The 21,490-nt window shown below is 40.6% G+C and overlaps 1 protein-coding gene across 29 annotated transcripts in view; it reads right to left on the reverse strand.

Annotated features, from left to right (window-relative positions):
* The window catches only part of ANK2 (ankyrin 2), a 261,369-nt gene that overhangs the window by 50,879 nt on the left and 189,000 nt on the right, over positions 1 to 21,490 (reverse strand). For all 29 annotated transcript variants that reach the window (XM_053940019.1, XM_053939994.1, XM_053939996.1 and 26 more), the window contains 5 exons: positions 19,432 to 19,530; positions 14,453 to 14,525; positions 7,714 to 7,858; positions 3,312 to 3,414; positions 2,609 to 2,712 (listed from right to left, as the gene is read on the reverse strand). In XM_053940019.1, coding sequence (XP_053795994.1) covers positions 2,609 to 2,712; positions 3,312 to 3,414; positions 7,714 to 7,858; positions 14,453 to 14,525; positions 19,432 to 19,530 — 524 coding nt within the window. The remainder of the gene's footprint in view (positions 1 to 2,608; positions 2,713 to 3,311; positions 3,415 to 7,713; positions 7,859 to 14,452; positions 14,526 to 19,431; positions 19,531 to 21,490) is intronic.

Consider the following 21,490-nt stretch of genomic DNA (forward strand, 5'->3'; position numbering starts at 1 on the left):
TCTTACTGGATGTTCAGCACCCAAACTTTTTGGCATATTCAGAGATCCTTAAATTTGCTCAACATGCAAGATCAAGTAGTTTTATGAGAAGAAGAAAATCTGATTTGCTTTAAAGGGAGTGTAAGTGCAGGAATTCATACTTTTTTCTTCAGCCTAAGTAGGAAACAATCTGGAAAATCTCAGCTGTGTAAAATGACCAGGAGACCTTTATGTTGAGATTTTGAGCCCCACAAGAACACTATCTCTTAGGAGAGAAATATTTTCAGGGTTTCAAAATGGTTGCCAAAGACTCAGACCAAAGAACTAACTTTTTCTTCCTTCCTGATGAAATTACCAACATATTGAAGGAACAGTTATATTTAAAATGTAAATGGATGGTTAAAACTTTTCTCTCCTGAAATTTCAGACGTGGAAGAAGATTCGGTTAGTTATGCAAAGGCTGAAATACGTGCCCATGCAGCGCCACATTGAGAGCACTCTATGAGCTCTCTGTGAATTTATCCCTTTGCCCAGGGGTGTTACACTGTGATCCACAGGAACACTTCCCTACAATGGGAGATCAGTAAGAACCCTACAGCAATTTGGGATTCACCGCTGGAGTGGTACAGGAAGCAAAGTGTCTTTTCTCTCCTCAGATTGTACAGAATACAAATTTACTACATCTGTGACAAAAAAATTACCATCCAATACGTTGCTGATGTGTTATTTCTCAAAAATGCTATCTGAATCCAACACATTTTCAGTGTCTTGAGCAGAACCAAGGCCACAGTCTGGCATAGGACCACTGACAGTATTTATCTAGGATTTTTTTTCAAAATTCTTTGAGTTTCCTTTTGTGATAGGTAACTACTACTTCACTGTATGCCCTAAATGTCAGCCCTGCTGCTGCTTTGTAAGAACCCACCAACAGTGTGTGTCTGCATGTGGAGGGGAGTGTGGCTGAAAACAGGGCTATGAATCACAAATACATTTGTTGTTCCAGCAGAGTGAGTGCAACAACTGTTTCTCTTTTAAAATAAGGTCTTAGAAGCAAAACTCTAATAGTCAATGTACTTTTCTACGAAAGCAGATGCATCCCAACAGTCTATGACTCAGACCAATCTAAACAAGATAAAAATGAAGTGGTGTACAGTCTTTTTCAAAGGCTGAGGATTTGTTATTAAAGGTTTCTTTATTACAATACTTAGTATCAGGTTAGTGTGTATATATAAGAAGATGAACATAATTAATTCGTGTTGTGTTAAAATTCACTATTACATATAAGGCTGCAGAGAGTGTTGCTCCTGTTAAACTCACGTATTTTATCCTACCACTAACATCCTGGCTATCTCAAAAGATGGCAATATCACTCATTTTTTTAAAAGAAGACAATAAAATAATTACATATCCAAGAAATACATGCCACTCTTCTAGAAAGTATTTAGTTAATCCTCTGCAATCACAAGAAAGACCTACCTTTCAGAAAGGGCAAATTAATACATCCTTTGGAAAAACCTGTAAACTCTCTAGGGTTAGAATAAAGCACCAAAGCAATTTTAAAGCTTTCATACCAGCATATATATAAACAGACACACACTTTACATATTAAGTATTTTCATTTCATTTGTTAGTTTTGGAGCTCATGAGAAGCAAATCCAAACAGTGCTGGTCACAATCAACTATCCTACAACCAGCTAACAAACAATATTCTCATCTATGTCATGTGAATCAATCTGGCAGTATTGTCCCTCCTCTAGATCAGGATTGGCTGTCATTCCAAATGGGATTCCAGTGCTAGTTTTTAAAAATATAGACTGTAAGATAGTAGCAAACTCATTCGAGATTGACAAAAGTAATCTTTCCCTTTGTGCTGTCCAGTCATGCTGTGCACACAGCCCACAGAGATTCAGTGCTTTTTAATTACTCCAGTTTCTTCTGAATTCATCGGCACGTTCCCCATCCAATCTGATGGCAGGACACAAATACAGAATTCAGTGTGACGACTGGCATTACTTAAAATGCAGTCACAGGTTTTAAGGCCAGCCAGGATAAGGTTTGTAAATATGATCTTGGCTGGACCTGCATTTTGACCTGCCTTATGCCATAACAGTGAGTTTGCCTAAATGCAAATGCTTACAAAGAGTCAGTTGTACATTAAGGCAGTGGTCAAATGTGTGCAAAGCATGTGACGTTCAGGTTGCTTGTCTATTCATGTAATTTAGAAGGCAAACACTGGAGCTGGTGCTCTCACCTCAACTACTCCACCAGCACCGTAAGTGCTGACCATCTGGAGTGATTAAGCACTTGATGTCAATTATTATTAACTCTGAAAGGCATTGTACTTATTTCTCCATAAAATGCACACAAATGCCTGTGTGTATGTATCATTTATCACATTCATTCCCCTTGAACTTGACTGAGGGCCCACTGACTTGCAGTGATTTCAGTGAATAGTCTTCGTACTCAGGCTTGTGTGGTTGTCAGAGCTTAAAAGATCATAACAATTTATTGGCAGCTCCAGGAGGCAATGAATTAAAATACAGCTCCTAGTTAAGCATTAGTTGAAGCTCGTGTCACTGCAGGTACTCTGTTTCTCATTTTGTAGTGTAATGCTAATTGATGTACTCACCCTGAATGAATGGGGCTGGAAGAAAGAGCCACATTGTCCAAGATTTCAGGGCCCAAGCTTAAGCGATATGAATTCCTTTCAGCTTCTTTGGCCAGAGTTGTTACCTTGGGAAGCAAAATAACCCCATTTTACTACAATGAAATCCATTAATGAACAAAAAAAAATGTATTTTGCATAGTAGTGCCTAAAGTATTTAAACATTTTCTTTTAAAACAAAGGAGTACTAATAGCATTAAGATACTAGAAACCCTTATTGTAGCTCTTAGTATTTCCCTGAAGTAATCCTATGTTAGTGGTCTCAATGAAAGAATGCTGTGATTTCACTAAGAAGGCATTTCCTAAATCTCTTTTTTTTAACTACAAGCATGTTTCAAGACAGTATCTTAGGACAATGACTATGAGTTCATTACATCCCCTGAATGTGTAGCACGATGTCTATTAGCAAATATCAGTTAAAATGGAGAACATTAAGAACATTACATTCCCTGTGCTACATTCACACAGCTTATCTGTTTATTTTGGAATAGACTTCAATACTGCACAGCACAGTATGCCATTAAATACGCCTGGAAAAGAGAGAGATTTGTACTCAAACGAACCAAGCAGCGTACACCACACCGTCTCACCAGAACAATTTGCAGTGCAGCCTTTCCCTGTCTCCTGATCTCTGCAGCCAAGAAGGGGCTCTGAGAGGTTTGCTCACCTGCTGGCTGGGGATGACCACGGTGTCGTCGATCATGGCGCTGTCGCGCAGGTAGGAGGCATGGCTCAGCGTGTGAGACCTGTCGGAACTGAAGGACCGCAGGCTGGGAGGTTGGTAGGATGCCAGAGCAATGCATCAGCAGCACACAGGATGTTGCAAAGGTGTCATGACAGATCGAGTGGGAGAATGAGAAAAGCGTGCTATTAGCAACACCATGCAGCTTCCAGGGGCAGCAGAGCACAGTCAGGGGAAACACAGCTTTACACACCTCTGTCGTGCCACCTGTCTGACCGCGGGCCACAAAACCTTGGCACTGACCTATTTGATTCCAAATGCAGAACCTAGAGATTAATCTAGATGACAGTTTATTTTATACTCACAAATACTTTAGATTTGGCTTTGTGGCATGATGGTTTCCTCATAACAAAAAAAGCATTCATTTCTGTTAAGGCTCTTTGGAGAACTCTGCTGCATCACACAAGCAAACAACTATGGAAAACCAGGATGCTACCATCCTGAAGAAAAGCTGGAATGACTCTTTCTGAAGCTTTGCTGGGACCTGCTCTCTCCCCTTAAACTGTAAAGCAGTAAGCCTGGCATTGTCCCCTGGAAGGTACACACAGCAAGGCAAAGTGTGGCCAGCCACAAGCTCCTGTGTAAAACAGAGCCACAAGCTCCTGTGTAAAACAGAGCCTTCCTCTGAATCCCAGCAGCATCTGCAGGGAGACAGCCCCAGTGTCAGCAATGATGTCGCTGTAAGTACACACAGCTCTACAGAGCACTGGTTGCTGTAGCAATGAGAGGTGCGAGGCAGTAAATAAGCTGCTTCCAAGCACTGGCTCAGAACGTAGCCGCAGTATCCACCAGCAAAAAGCAAAAAAAAAAAAAAAAATAGACAAATACAACACCACAGAAGGACATACTGAGGTAAATGGGGTTTCTGCTACCAAATAGCATGAGCTTTGTCCTTTTGATGTTCACTAGCTGCAGTATGACAACAGTGATTTTTAAAACCAGATCATCCACCTTCAGATGTTGTGCGTGTACTCTGTGATGTTGATGTAGACCTTGAGGAATATCGCACCTCTAACTGAAGGAAGCAGTTTTGTGTTCCTGGCTTACACATCCATGAGTGGTGCTCATAATGACTAACATGCTGGATCAGAACAATAGGCCATTTATCCAGATGCACAGAGTTTTAAGGGCTAATTCATTTTCAGCAGTTCGCAATAAAAGTCACGGGTTCATTAGAGACACGAGTTTCAAATGCTTTAAGTGCATATCATCTGATTCAGACCACAGCCTTTTTTAACGATAGTGACATACACTCAGTAATTTTTGATTCATTTATAGAAGCAAATGGTTATCTTATTTTTATTAGAAATATATGACATTGAAGAATAATCAGTGCTGTTGATCATTAGCTTATACTAGTGGCCTGTTCAGCCTCCCAGGTAGATTGTACAAAACTGAAAGCAAAGATAGCCTTCAGAAAGCCTTGAGAAAAAGCAAACCAAAATTGAACATTTTTTCTTTGGTTGAGGAACCAGCCTCAGTAGCAGACCCCATTTGCCATCATTATCCTGTGTTCATTTCCATATTTGACGCTTCCAGAACCACTCTGCTGAGCCATGCAATGCTCGTGAGAGAGTCACCATCCAAGCTGTAGGTTCTGCTATTCAGCTAACACCACGTCCTGGATAGATACCGAATGAAGGGAAGCCTGAACTGCATTTGGCTGCTTATCCCTATGATCCTCACTGCTACTACCACCACTATGAGTAGCCCCCAGTGCTATTCACTGTGTAGTACCTGTACATAAGCTCTAATAAATACAAAAGGGAGCTGGGCTTTATCTGCAGACAGGATAGGCACATTCATGACTCAGGTCTGTAGGTAGCTATAATATAATTGCATATTCTGGTATAATATATAATTATATATTATATATAAATTCTCTGCTACACTCAATTTCAAAAGTAGAGCTCAGATGGCACTGCCCCATCTGTGCATTGGACCAGCTCAATGAAGAGCAAGCCAGGAGTTAAAAGGTTTGTGCTGCTCAGATTAGGAACAAAGGTACTGAGTGAAATGACAGTCCCCTTACGGTCTGAGCACGGGATTTACTGTTTATTATTGCCATAAGTACCCAAGAATTCTATGAAACATAAAAAAGCCTACCTAACTCAGACACAAGCCCAACACCTAAATGCAGATTCTTCTTAAATGCTGCTGATACATCTGAAGTCTGAAGGGTTGTGGAACCAACAGCACTCGGCCCCAGAGACAGAACTGTGGAACCAGGAATGCTGCAATGCTCCTGAGCCTAAGAATGTGTCCTGCCTGTGTGCACAGGCACATATCACCCACCTCTAAGCCCCAGATAGGGGCCCGGTGGTATCCACAAAGTAGGACCAGCATCCCCATGCCAGGTTCCTACTCTGCTTGACCGAGGGACTTGCAGTGCACACTCACTTCCCAGCCTAGACAGAGACCCAACGACCTCTAGACCGGCTGAGCAGATCTCTTTTTCACATGTAAGTGTATATTTACATATGTTCTTTCATATGAGAAAAAAACCCTGTGGTCACTGAACACTAAAAATGGACCTCAGAATTGTTTCTCAACAGCAACATCATTCCTTTGCTTCTCCAACTCAACTTTCTACATACAGCAGGCCTCCAAAGTGGATGAACAGAGACAGGTGCCATAGGAGGAGATAGAGACAACAGGTGTTCATGCTATGTAATACCTACCTGGGCATGATGCTAATGAAAGCATATGGAAAAGAAAAATGAAGGAGAGAGAAATAAAATAAATAGGGAAGATGGTTACAAATGAAAAATACATGTTTTTAAATCAAATTGTTTAATGTGTAAGATTATATGAGTCTAGACTGCTTATACTAGCTTGCTTTACTGAATTTCCTGAAAAATCAAAGTCATTATAATGCAATGAAAATCACATTAAAAGGAAATGCAAAACAACTGAAGCAGTCTCTGTGAAAATTCTCAAAATCAATAACCTGAAGGTGACAGAAAATGAGACCATGGAGTTAGTTTCTTTCATTATTTCTCCCTTTAGAATTTTGCTGCATTTCAGTATAATTTTGCTTGATACAGGATTTGAAATAATTTTCATACAATATAAATGAAACCATATCAGTGACATATCAGTGAGAATCTACTGAAATCCACTGACAAGATTTAAAAGCTAAACTATTCTAAATGGGAGCGTAATTTAAACTGGCTTAACACTTGCCTGCACAATCATTTCTATACAACATCTTAAAACCTAAAAAACTCCCAAACTTTGCTACCATTGAAAGAATAAAAGGTTTTGATTTTAGGCATTCTGAGGTAGTTCATCAACTTCCTCTGAGAGTTAAAAAGCCACACAGTCACTTTGTTTTCACTGGACACACTGTCTAAAAACCAAGAGACTCCAGGCTTGCAGGACCTGAATGATGGGATTTACACATGCTGTGAGGCAAACCAAACTGTTTCCTGACATCTTTTGTTCCAGAAGCAATTCCCAGCCTACACAAGTAAACAGAACGGATCCTACTGATTCCACTGAGCTTCAGAAATGCTGCCAGGATAACGACCAAGACTGGAAAATGAAGTAGCTTCAAAATTCTCTTGCCAAGATTTCAACATTTTTTTCTTTTATTTCCTTTAGTGTAGCCCAGTTCTAAAGGCAGTGAGTCTGGAGACAGTGCTGATTACACCCAGGAGTGCCCGGGTGGCTATTCTGAACTAGAACTGTGGGGGTTAATCTGCTAGCTTGAGCCTACACTTACGCTCACTAATGAAGTCTTTCCTTTTGAGAAGGGAACTCCATATTTTTGGTAGAATATAATGACACTAAAAAAAAAAAATTAAATCAAAGCTGCATACCTTATTATTCCACAAAGAGATCTAAGGTGAGCTTTTTAGATATAAGCAAATCAGTATGTTGTCTGGACTGAACAAACTAATGTTTCTGTTTTATTATGAATATTACAGTTGTGTCAGTAGAAGGACAAGTATTCTCTTTCCTGCTAATTCATCCATGAGGAACCAGAAAGAGTGGAGGTGCTTGCAGACAATACACTCACTGCCAGTCCCGTGCAGAATGACCAAGTCTATTGCTCTTCTCCTGATATCTTGAGCCAGCAAACACTCGAAAAGGTCAGCTCACCTGATGCTCAAAGCCCCTGTCCACCCATCCCCTGACTCATGGCAGCAGAGATGAGGGTGACTGCACCTTCCTCCTGCAAAGTGGTGACTGCCATGCTGACACACCGAGCAAACAAATGCTGACCAGTGCACCCCAAGCAGAGACCCCGCAAAGGGATTTCACACACTTACAGTACGAGTGCACCAGTGTCATGAGTAAAGTTACGTATCCAGGCAAATACCTGTCTGAGCGTCCTCCTTCCAAGCTGTACCTCAGGTAGTTCATTCCATCTAAGAACTGGCTGCTTGGCAAAGAGTCATCTCCCAGCTCCCGGAGGTCTTCTGGCCTAAGGTACTCCCCTCCATCTCCTGTCATTGTGTCATCACCTGCAAATCAATCACACGGGGATAAGTGCACACATGAGTTTGATTCCATTGGCACCTCAGGATCTAACAGCTGGATGGCACAATGAACAGAAAGGCATTTTCCACTCAGGAAACACCGCAAACCACAGCAATTAATGTATTTAATCAAACTGGCACATCAAGCAAGATATTTTGAAAAATAAAATTAAAAATCAATTAATTAATCAATTAGATGTCATACAGTTTTTGCTCTTGCACACACTGGCAAGGAGCACATTTCTATGCTACGCTCTCAAGTGTGGTCTTTCTGTTCCTTAATCCATTTCAGCTTTCTGAAAACAGCTATGCTGCATCCCAGCCTGACAGTTTATGGTTAAATATCACCGCTTACTTGATTGTAATCTACATCTTTTCAGATGAAAACATGTTTCCTGTGCCTTATGTCTTATAGTTGCAAAGGTTAATTTAAACTCTCTACTATCCAAACTCCACATCATACAAGGCTCTGTCACCCATATTCCAAGATCTTTCTGTGATCAGCAACAAAATACATGTTTCTAGAACATGGCAGCATCCAGAAACTGGAAATAAGCTCACTTGCATAGGTGGGAATGACCATAATTTGTAATGAATCCCAGCCTAAATGATCATTTGTTATCTGACACAGTAACCTTTATCCATATTCTCTGAATAATGAAATTTAATCCTTTTTTTTTTAGGTCCAGTATTCTTTTCCCCAGGAAATTCTGTCTATATGAAGTCACAGTTTGCTTTTCCCCAGCAAACTAACAAAACAGATTCCATTGCCAAGCAACATGTAGATGTTTCTTTTCATTCCCATTTGCAAGACGCTTCCTCTCCCCAGTTTCTGCCTGAGTATTTCAGTCATTTTCCCGCTGGTAAATCACTGCAGTGTGAGCCTGCCAGAGGCTTGGTGTGACCCACAGAGCCACACAACATGACCCCAGGCCACCAAGAGCTTTAAGCTCATCTTCATACTTGTTTTCACAAAGCAAATCAAGCTACTTTTTCTAGATGACATTTCAGCTAAGAAATAAATAATTTATTATTATTATTATTATAGTATAATAAATTATTATTTGTCATCTAAAACTAAGTAAACTTTAGGGGAGTTAAGATTTTTATGCATACACAAATATTATATGTAAAAATGAGTCTTGAATCTTTTCAGTATAACAACAAAAACTCTTGAAAATTCCATCTGCCCACATTAAGAGGGAGAAACTGGGCACAGTTTCACAGAAAACAATAAAATGCATTTAATCACTTCATGTTTCCTGTCTTCTGACAGATGATGCCTCCTGTTTCCTGGGAATGTCACATTAAAAAGCACAGGGCTTAGTGAAAACTTGGAAGATATTAAGGCAATGCTGTTCATCAAACAGTAAAAAGAAATTCAAGTTGTATTTCAAATAAACTAGATAATGATAATCATGCCAGACATTCCATTTATAACAGAAACAAAGGCAAAATCTTTACCACTTTCATCACACCCACAACCTTTAAAAAAAAAAAAAAAGTAACAAAAAAAAACAATTCCAAAGTCTACTCTGATTTCAGCTTTGGCCTCTCATCTGAGAGATGTCCATAGCGGGGCTACGTCGCAGTGTTTGATGTGATGGGACATCTGCAAACAGTAACCAGACCATGCCCAGATATCTCAGAATAGCAGGCGAGGACTGAGGGAACTCCCCCAGCGCCTGTGCCCTCCCATCTTCCCTTCCTGAGATGAATGCCTCCTAGCATATGGAGAGAAAATACAGGTATTCAACTCTAAATGACTGACCAAAATCCAGCTGACCAAGGGCTCAGCAGATCTCACCAGACGGTTGCTTTGGGGCAGTACAGGAGCTGCCCTTTTTCATCATGCCATAAACAATCCGTCTGCCCTCTCATTCCCCATCAAATTAGTGCCAGGAACATTTCCACCACTTACTAACCACTTTGTGACAAATATAACCCTTGACATTGATGGTTTGCATGCTCCATGGTTTGCAGTGGCCATCTATGAATTTGCAAAATTGCAAAATACAACTGCTGCATGAGAATTGCTCTGGAATTTTTCTCAAAAAATATAGAGAACATATAGAGAAAAATTTTAAATAAAATAATTAAGGAAAGAGTGTTGTGTCAAACTGCCAGAAACTACTTTTAATAGATGTTTTTAAAGCCAGATAGAGTTATATGTGTTTGCCAAAATTGTTTTCTCTGCAGCATGCAGATAAGTCTAAAGCTCATCACAGAAGTGTTGCAGATGTAGAAAGGACAGCTACAGCAGTAACAATTTTTATGGAACATAAAAATTCCATATTCCATAACTGCAGAGTTTCTCTGCCACTTTCAATTCCTTAAGTCAATCCCCTATTTAGCAGCCCACCCTAAAAGCTTCCCTGGATTACAGCTTGGCTAATGCTTTAACTTTGTTTCTTTCTAGCCAGCCAGGAAAGTGGGGTTTCAAATGTGGTTTCAGATATTGATACGTGACTTAAAATTTATCATCATGTCAGCTTTGGGAGCTCAGGGCAGCGCTCACAGAATGGCAGAAGGTGAAGCAAATCTCAAAAGAAGAAGTGCACTTCTACTCTCAAGGAGCTCTGTGGAGGGGGGGACATCTTGGTTTTGTTTTCTTGCATATAAACCCATTGCAAAAAGAATTCCAGTACTCGACGGGTGGTTACTGTGGTATTTAGGAAGTTGCTATGCTGGATCTAGGTAAGAAACAATAAAATAACAAACTACCCCTACATCCCTAAGCCACCAAGGCTTTACTTCTGTAAAACAGCATCCTGTGGCAACATTTTATACTACTGGATACAAAGTGCTTTATTTAGAGGGCGAATTAACTCAGCAGTGCTATTCTAAATTTACTGTGTTTTAATGTGCAGCAACAGCAATGTAAGTCTATTAAGAACAATTCCTGGCTGTAACTTTAACTTCTAGGTTTAATTAAGGAAATTAAATTTTCCCACTAATTCAGGTGCTTCTTCAGCAGAATTATGTGCATGTACAACAGTAGTGGATTGTACCCAGACTTAGCTGCTCCTTTCACACACATATGCAGCAGCATTCTCTACTCCAAGGCCATGTGTGGGGGCACAAAGGAAATTCATTGTTGTATTTAAGCACTGTGGGAGATTTTCTTTCTTATCAGAAATCTGATGCAGCCAGATGTAGGATCAGCTGTCAACTGCTTCCTGGAATCCAAGGTCACTACAATGCAGTAGTTCACAGACACGACACCTTGTCCATGAACTAACTCTTTGCACACGACAAACAGGGAAGGGACAGACAGTCTTTGTCTATCCCTTCTCTGCAATTGCAGTGTCAGCACTAATTAGTTTGGTGTGAGTCAACTTTCCTGGTTGCCATCTCAGGCCATGCCGCTCCTGGCAATGGTGTTTCACCCTCTACTTCAGCCTTTCTATTCCTTTCTGCCTGCAAAAGTTGTCTGGCTGGAAAATAACTTGTCAGGACAAACAGATTCATTTTCAGACAGACCAGTTCTCCGGGCTGGGTCACCACATGGTGAAACGTTTGTGCTGCCAGAATGGAGGATGTGGGCCTAGCGTGGTTAGAGCTTGACAACGTCTGCAGCAGCCAGAACTTGGTCTCAAGCAGACACTGAAACTACAACGTTTGAAAATTAATTGGTGATGAGGAGGCTCAAAAAGAAACAAATGAGAGCTCTTGAACATCCTGTTTTACTAGTTGTATTCTCCCTCTATAGCACTACACCTACTGCACTATCTCCCATGGGAGTCTCAAAGATCAACCACTGTTGGTTTGTGCAGCTCTTCTGGCACAAAAATGAGGCATGGAATGGATGCAGAGGTGCATATTAATATAGGGGGAAATAAGAAGGAAACCAAGCTCCTGCCCTTTCTATATTTTCCTTTGTGTTTACACAGACTCAGCCCTAACAAAAAATACTTGCTTGTGCTTAACTTCACTAATTCTGTAGACATCATTAACATACATTTCACAAGATGCTTTGCAGTAATTTCCCTTTATTGCTCTAAGGATTTCTCAGGTGCAAAATGCTTCTTGTTTTGGTGACAGGTTTGAAGCAACTGAACTGTGCAGCAATACAGCCAAGGCTGATACAATGATAAAAATGTACAGGGTTTTTTTGTGCAACTTTATCCACACTGAGCATTTCTGCTGGCAGGGGTACGTGTTGCACAAACCACATCACTTAACAGCTCTGCCTATGGGCATCTGTAGTGCAATCCCCTTGGAACAGGGATTAAAGGCCATTTTAAATTAAAAAATATAATGTGATTCTGTTCAAAAGGAAGATTTGGTTTTGCAAGTAACATAAAAAGTGAAGTATTCTGAATAACAATTCACTGGAAAAACACAAAAAATGTCACAATAAAACTGAAGAAGAATTAGTGGGACTCTCAGTCCATTCAAAGTATTTTAAAACAGGCTACCCAGAGAAGGACCTTCCACATCAAGCTAAGCTATCTGATAGATAACTGTGTTTTATTTTATATTACTCAGACTGTATGTTAACTTTGCTTTAGCAAATACTATATTAACAACATGACAGCATACAATTATGCAATAGAACAATCTTCCAAGCAAAATACTTATCATCAGTGACAAACATGCTGCACAATGGCACCTGAAATACTTTGCTCAAGTACTCTTGTGTTCAGCTTGATAACTATATGAATACAGCTGGCAGGTTTGCAGCAGCACATTGATTTATTTCAGAACATATTGTGTCACTTCAAAGAACACAGCATCACAGAAATCTTACCGCTAGCCTCTTATGAAGCCACATCACCCCTAACTGGTTCATCCTCTCTATTAAACAAGTTCTGCAGCCTTCCTGTCCCCAGCTATTTTAAGTTACTGTGACAAGCACCATCCACGTTAGGAGTTCTTGCAGTACATGTTAATTCAAAGCACAGGAGAGCATTAGTCATGCAGGACAGCCCCTTCAAGTTCTGCCAACACACTCAAGATATAGGTAATAAATCTGAGATTTTCTGGCTTCCCTTCTTCCTCCCACCTTTCAGGAAACACACACTCAACCACACTTCAAAAGTAACAGAGAGGAGCAGTGTTAGGTACCCAAATTATGCAAACGTGTTGTTTCTACACAAAAAATAAACCAAACAGTCTGAATTAAACAAAAAGAGAAAGTCTGTAGGTCTTACTCCATGAACTCCTGCTAACAGCACCCGTGCCATTATATGCTTCCCCATCACTGAAGGGTTCCTCATCAGAGTGTTTAAAGGCTGTACAACACACAAATTAGTTTGAGAAAAAGGAACACCCTGGATTAATCCTGTAGAAGCAGGAGGACATACTAGGCTTTGTGGATTTAAAGATGATTCAGTGGTAGATCAAAAGACTGGGAGAAAACTAAACAAGGTGAACATAAGGCAATAAGCTATTTAATGGTGATTCAACATAATAATTACACAAGCAGTTGAATTCTTCTTAATCAGAGACAAAGTGGCAAAATAATTTCACTGGTCATGATGCAGCAGAAAATAATTGATTTTTAAATCACACTTGTTTGCTTTTGCATTTTAAAACAAAAAGTTGCATCTGGAACCTAAGCATCATATTTTCTCAAGAGTGTAACTCATTTATCAGCATAAATCCCACTTCTAAAAGCAATACAAGCACTTATAATTAATGAATGCCATTAACTTTGTGCACCATTTAGAACCACAAGTGCATCTGTTTTCTTTGTAAAAGAAAAATACCAACCCTGTAAGCTGAGTTTCCAAATTCCCAGGACTTTCTGGAAACTACTCACTGTACAAATCATTTGTGTGGAATAATAACCACCACCATAAAATGGCACACATAGGATATTGTAATATTGACACTGCCAAGTATAAAAAGGAGCACAGAAAATCCTTCCAACTGTGTTTAGATTTATTAGTCCTGCTGTGATTAAAATTTCTAAGAAGTCACTTGCCAACTGTTAGAAAAGGTCGATTCTGAGCTGTATAAAAGTGTGATACTTTATCACTCCTCCCAGAAGGTGGGAGAAATATCCTTGGGATGTAGCTAGGTGGTGGGACACATCTCCTATCTGTACGTGCAAAGGCCTCTGAAACCCAAGTGCCGAACTTATCAGCACGTTCTTACTTTGTATCGCACCATGCGTATCCTTGAACCCCACTGTGCCAAAAGCTTCACCCTCCACCTCATGCATCTTCTTACACAAATGTTTCCAACGAGGCAAAACTCCTGGATATTTCTGTCTCATACAAGTGGCACAGATCCAAAAAATTTTCTGCTCAGATTCCTCTTGATGGGAGGGTCAAAGCCAACTTTGGGACAGTTCTACAGTGAAATTGTAAAGCCTGGAGTTGGGAAATGGTCTCATTTGCCAATTTGGTTCAGATAAGCTTTTTCTGGAAAAGGTACAGGGGTCCAGGATTTTCCTTTATTTCAAATTTTGGCATCTGTATAAAAATACCATAATGATTTCATCATTTAAAAAAGAACTTCATTACAAGCACAGCAAAATGAAGATGTCAGACTACTCAAGCAGCTTCTTGAGCCTATGTAACAGGTTGCATAGGTGGTATGGAAGAGGAATTTACCAAAGTCACTCACCTTCTTCATCTGACACATCCAGAACCTCAGTCATTGTCTCGGGTACATTTAGCTTGTGCTTCTCTGTTACAGTCTGCAAAGACAGAATCATCAGTCAGAGGAGCAAAGTTTACAGCAGGGCATTTTCAACAGACAGCAGTGGGACATGCTGAGGCATTTCATAACATGTTTCCCCTTCTCCTAACTTGCTTTTTCATCTTTATTCCAGAAGCTCCCATTCTCAGTGCTGCATAAGGCAACATTACCTCTGGCACAAAAGTACAATAACATAAGATAATGAGCTGGTCAGAGAAATAAAATCTATTCATAAATGGTGCACATAGAACAATTCAGCTCAATGTTTCCAAGATGATTTTAAAATTAATTAGGTAATGTCTACAGAAGAGCTTGAGAAAGTTGTATGGGGCATATGGAAATTATTAAATTGTAAAACATTTGGAAATGAAGTTATGAATGATGTGAAATTCCTGAGCTAAAAAAAGATGTGAAGGATTTACACAGATCACTTGAAACATTTCTCCCCCTTCTCCAGAAAAAGGTGACTACAGTGCATATTAATTATATCCTTTTCATAAATCATATATATTCTCCCTGAGCACATACACATCAGAGAAAAAAAAAAAGTTGTTTGAAGATTCTGAAACATCTTGTGCACCTAAAAGCTCAAAATATTGTGAATCAAGGCGAGTATGGACTGAGGAGTAGTGGGAGGATTCTGGTTAGGCATAAGAGCAGGAAAACACTAGAAGTTTGTTGGGGTTTTTAAAATATAATTTTATCTTCATAAATGACTTCAGGAGCAAACAGAAGATCCCCGGGGTGCTGAATCAAGAATGGGGACATCTTTTTAGCATCCAGCTTCACACTGAAGGAGATGAAGAACTAATAAGAGAAACTGTAGGAAGTGCAAAATGTGAAAAAGTTGTCTGCAGGGAAGTCTTCAGTGTGCTAAGATACAGGGGACAAAATGCCAAGGGCTTCAAAAGGAGCAGTGATCAGAAATGCCTTGGTCGCCACCACAAAGTACCAATTTCCCTGGCTCCTCCCAGCGAGCTGGGGAGCTGCAGAGGGCAGCTGGCACACAGCCCTTAAGCAGTGTGGGAGCACAGGTGCCCCTCTGGCATGGAGAGCAGCGCCAGGAGGCCACGTGTCTCCCTGAGAAACCCCCTCTGAGGCAGTGCTCACTCCCTGCTGCAGACACCGTCTAGCGCGCATACATTCACATCACATGCAAAGGAGCCAAAGCGTTTCATGGGAGGAATAATTCAATTAGCCAAACCCTGAGTCCCTTATGCAATATTCTTTTGGGAAAATGCCTGCTGATATCAAGCAGTGAAGTCAATAGCAACTTTTGTTGCACAAAACTTACTAGTTATTTCCTGGTCCTGTTATGTACTTCTCTGTTTCTAACAAACTGACAAAGCCAGCTTTCTTGCTTATTGTAAAATACTGCACTTTAATAAATAACTAAGTTGCCAACTGTGTAATTACTTTGGAAATTAGTTTTCGAAGTCTGCTTTACATTTCTGCAATCTATTTAACTCTGACAGCAGTTCCAGTTTACCCTCCTGAGGTACAGGGAAAGAACAATGCCCTTTGCCTCAACTGGCAATCCTAATTAGGCTGCTAAATTCACTCTTCCCCATGAGTATAAATAACTCATTATTTCTGTTGCAGCAGAACACATGTTCAGGGTTGCAAATGAGTTTATATTCACTGAATGGCCTCACCACCAGGACTGACTTCTCCCCCTTATTCCCATGGCTTTCCTGGGATAGAAATGTCAGGCAGCAGTGGGGTGACAGGGCCAGCGATGACAGATGGGGACGTGCTATCTTTCAGGTGGCACTGACTTTGTCTCTTCAACACCAGAGTTAACAAGTAAGTTGAACAATTAGCTAAGTAAGAGCACAGGGTGCAGGTAGAGAGGATCACTGCCCATTTTTCTATCTCCCAGGTAACTGAGGTTTATGGACCACTACATCCATCTACTCGTTACTTATGTTTTTAAAGGTCTCCATATAAAAATCTGGTCTCTAAGGCTTGCAGAAGTTATTATCTATTTACAGGGAAGCAAGGATACCTTATTGACTTCCTGGCTTTTCCATCAGTAAGAAAAAAACTGCTTCATAATTTAACAGTTGAAACAAAGCTTGGAAAAGAGATTCAAAAGAGTGTGTGTGCCCATGCACATTACAAAACAAAAAAATCTTCAATGCCATTTTTGGAACACTGAACTCAGCAAGAATCATTAATTCTACATTAATTATAATCCCAACAACTTCTGTTGGGAATTAATGTTTTTAAAGGAACTTCTAGTGTGATATTAGATTTTTTTTAATTGATAGGCACATCAGTAGTCTCAAAATTTAAAATCTGTATTTAGTCCCATGAATGGCCCACATGGAAAATTGCTCAGTATGTATTTCTCAAACTCTCTATGTTTAGTGAGAATTTCATGAGGGAGTTTACTTAAGGCTTCTGTATTTGAGCCTTTCATTGTAAGGCCAGATTTTCATTGGGTGGCATATAATAATTCCAATATGTACTTCAGGTATGTAAACCCATATATGCTTTCAGCAATGAGTTATTCACAGCAGCATACTGCAAACAACCTGAAAGCTCCTCATATATTCATCCGTCCACAGGAAGGCTAGGCTTGTTTGTATAAATGGCCCCAAACTTAATTGCATAGCAAACCTCTGAAAATCCAGTTTATTCTCATTTCCTATTGCCCTCTAATCTTTCAGTAAAAAAAGTGCACTTTATTCTCCCTATTGCTAAATATTCATGTGGCTCCACTAATAACAGCACTAATGCAAGTAAGAGAAATATTTGTTCCAAGTTAGAGCAAAGAAAGGCTTTGGCACTGGAGATCTTTTCCTCATCTCAAGTGGCAGTGACTTGCATATCAATGACGCATCGGGCTGTGTAACATCCTTGGTGCAGGGCTCAGCCCAGCCTCAGAGAATGAGGTAGCTATGGTGACAGCACCTTCTCTCAGGCTCAGCGCTGCGCTCAGGTCTGGCAACACCAACCTCACCATCTGGAGAACCTGACTGCAGGGAGCACCTGCTACTTAGCCCTCCTTTGCAGGACTTGTTCTAAATTGTGTTCAATCAACATCCCCCCACAAACACCACCATTCCATACATCCCCCTAAGGTACAAGGGTTAGATGTATTCGTAGCTGGAGAACCTGAGTTTATTGAGGGCTCCCACCTGACTTTCAAAGTATGCAGACACAGACCAAGATTTCAGATTTCTCTTCTGTGTGAGCAGTAAAGGTCAACCCTGCAAGTAAGTTTCAGTCCTAAACCCCAGGCATCAGGTATCTAGTAGAAAATACCATTAATCCTCAATGTTTAAAGAAATATTTATCCAAAGTAAATACCTCACATGTGTCTTTTTGTAGTGCAATTCCTATTATTTCAAAGATCTAACTCTTACATGAGACAAGGTCCAAGGCTGCACAAGGAAACACAGTGGAAATGAGAAAAGAAGTTACTGCTTTTATCAAACAATAAATTAAAAACCTGTGCCAGGACACAGCACAGAATATGTGACAAAGGTGTTCTCTGAAGCTTAAAAATATAAGAACTAAAGTGACTCCAAAAAATTTGCCTAGGTTTTATTTTCCTAAACTTCTGATTAGATACATATGTGTTTATGCACGTACATGTGTGATGTGCTGTATGATTAAACAAGAACATGAAGTAATAACAACAGAGACACACAGCCTTTATTAAGAGACTTCTGGAATTACGCCGGAATTCCTCCTCCAAACCTGACTCAGCCTGATCTTTGCAGGTCATTAATAAATTATGACTCATTCTATTTGTAACCTTACGCCATGTTATCTTTAGTGCATCTTCCTTGGTTCATAACAAGTGGGATTTGCTGTCAGCATGCAATAAAATCAGAATTATTTTCCCATTTCTTTACAAGTGATTTTGGACTTTTCTTCTTACAACCCTCTCCACAACTAAGCAATGGCATCTTTTTAGTAATCTACAGATTTTTACAGGTCTGAGCTCCTAAATGGCATCTAGAGCTGATGGGGTTTCTAGCTTGCTAATCTTGCATTTAAAAAAATCAAATAAAATGAAAAAGCATGACCTTACAGCAGTGTTTCAAGATAAATGCAGTAACCGACATTTAAATTAAATCTAATTTCTTTAATTATGCACTTTTTCTAATGTTCTCCCTTCCTACCTGCTATGACATTTGTACATGTGAGGTAAAAGTGCAAGAAGGGAAAACCTTCTCCTCCTCAAGTTGTCCAAATAGATCAGCTTTTCCTGGCTTAAAGCTGCAGTACCACCTTGCTGATGTTCAGCACACACCATTCATGAGCCCTGATGTCAAAATACACACTCCAGGAGTGTGGAGCACTGAGCCCATAAGGAAAGATTCCCATGCATTTTGGAAAAACAGGATCTGTTTGAAGTGGAAGTGACTTGAGTAAGAAGATGATGGATGTGATCCACAGTCATCCAGTGAGCATCATTAGGCTTGGCTCCAGGCCATGGCTGGTGCAGTCCAAACGTAGAGATGTTACAAGGATTGAGCCTCAGGAGGTGTCAAAAGTGTGGAGATGTAAGGCCAGATGGGAAAGGAGAGGGGAAAAGACAAACAGAGAAATGGCAGGATCTAAACAATGCACAAACTTCAGGGAAGTTTGGGTTTGCAGCTCAGACCCAGGTCTAGAAACAAGTTTTGCTCTGAATTGTTATTTTCCATCGGTGTGCACACAGATTTTGTTCCCTAGCTCAGGAGAGCCTGTTGCCTTGCACACACTTCCACATGCTTATAAGATACACTCAAAGCACTGTAGCAAAAATGCAACAGAAAGGGGAAGGGAGAGGGGGGGAGCTAAAACTCCCCAGACAGAAAAGGAGAGATGCACAGAGAGCCTGAGGGAAGAAAGACAACACTCTGAGTAAAGAAGAGGCACATCTGAATGCATGTGCAACTCACAGTTGTGGTGGTGGTGATCTCCTCTGTTACAACCTTCAGCGTATCGACCACAGAGATGTATCCCAGGCGCCTGGCGATGGCTAAGGCTGTGTTACCATTCTGAAGGGAAGAGAGGGGGAGAGCGCGCTGAGAGAGAGGGAGGATTGTGATGTGAACCAATGAGATCACTCTCCACGCTGCATGAGCCAGCATTTCCATCCAAAACAAGGCACAGCCTAGGAAAATCACGGCTTTTTTACCGTTACATCTGACTCTGTCTTTGTAACTTCTTTAAGACTATAGCCCCAATTGCCATGGTAACACAACACACTTACATCTGCCAGCGATTCCAAATACTACAGCGCTGTATGCTTTAACCCTTTAGGGCTCACATTTTGCTATGCAGCCTGGCTTGCCTGCAGAAGTTTATTCTGGGGTTTATTTTGCAGAAATACTCTTCTAGAAAGTAAAAAGTATTTTAACTGTTTACAGTTTCACTCCCAGTTGAAACTGTTACACCTTTACCAGGTATAGTTGGTTATCTGGGGAATACAAAATTACAGCTGTGCTGTCCACATATACTCCTATTCCTTCATACAACAAAAACGTACTTCCTTTAACAGTTCACAAAAGCTAATGATTTAACAAATACAAGCCACAAAAGGCTTGGGGTGAGGAATACAGTTGCATTTAAATACATTTATTTGCAGTTTGAATGTTCATAACATGTAGAGAATGTGTCATTCATCCAAGGGACACTAAAATAATTTAACAAGAGTTTAGGCCTATTTATCCCTATTTAATCTCCTGGAACACTGGCAGTCCACAGTCCCCGTGTCACTGAGCCTGGGGAGGGGAGGAAGGGATGTGTTCCATGGTTCTTTGTAAAGGGTTCTACACAGAACTGCTCCATGCTATTTTGCACTGAAGCAAGGGACAACATGCTGTTCTCCTGAGGAATCACGGACTATCACTGTACCACTCTTTGCACAGAAATGATTTCTCTTGTGACCCCATAGCACTATGTGCAGGGGTTATCAGCCTGAGGGCTCTCTCTTCTTTAGCAACAACTTTAGTTATCTATAATTTAAACTCTTCTGTATTAGACAAGCTCAGCCCCTGAAGCAACACAGTTTGTGGATTAGCACACAAAATGAACAGATTAGCATCTTCATAGCACAAATAATTTGACTGTTACTTCACTTGCACATTAGCTGTTCATCCACCACTCCCATATCTCCCTGCCAGATGTCTCAGGTTGAAATTCTCTCTTATCTCAAGCCAGAGGTTGCTCTCTGCGGACAAGGACAGATCGAGTTTCTGAGGGAGCAGCCAACTGTGCAGCAAAGACAGTTTTTGTGTCTTGGACTGCTTGGACTTGGGTTAGACCTGGGCATGACAGCCCCAGTGTGAGGGCTGAAATCAAGTCAGCAGACCTCAGTAAAACACCCCAAACAGTATCTACAGCCCCAGAAGCTGACCACAGCGGCCTCTCACTTGATGATCCAGTGCACAAACTAGTATTTTGGATTACTAGAGATTATTCTATGTGATTGTTCCAGGCCCAAACACGGTGCCAGTGCTGATTTAAGCATGCACACGGAAAGCATATGGAAAACTGATCCACTCTGGGGAATGACAGGAGTTTTGGACACTCTGGCAGTGTTCTAATGATTACCCAATTAGAGGTGACTAATAACAACATCAACGTGAAATAGGACAGTCGCATTCCTGGCTGGCTGACTGCAGAGAATGAACTGTGCCAGGAGCTATTGACCGTCTCTTTGAGGAGGTATTAACTTCACTGAATTCACTGAGGAGAACTCACTAAGAACCTAAAACCAATTCAGTGGAGAGAGGGACAGAAATTTGGGTCTAAAGTAAAAAAAAAACAAAACAAAACAAAACAACAACAAAAAAAACCACCACCAGGTTCTGAACTGCCCTTGATTTTTAAGGGAAACTCCTTCTGGAGATATTAATTTCCAGGGAGTTGAGGTGGAGGGAAATTGAAAGAGCCTGGCACAGAGAGCTATGGCCAGCCTGATCCTGCAGCTCCGGACTCTGCTTCTCCGCCTCA

This window comes from Vidua chalybeata, chromosome 4 (genome assembly GCF_026979565.1).
Source record: "Vidua chalybeata isolate OUT-0048 chromosome 4, bVidCha1 merged haplotype, whole genome shotgun sequence".
NCBI classification, from domain to species: domain Eukaryota; kingdom Metazoa; phylum Chordata; class Aves; order Passeriformes; family Viduidae; genus Vidua; species Vidua chalybeata.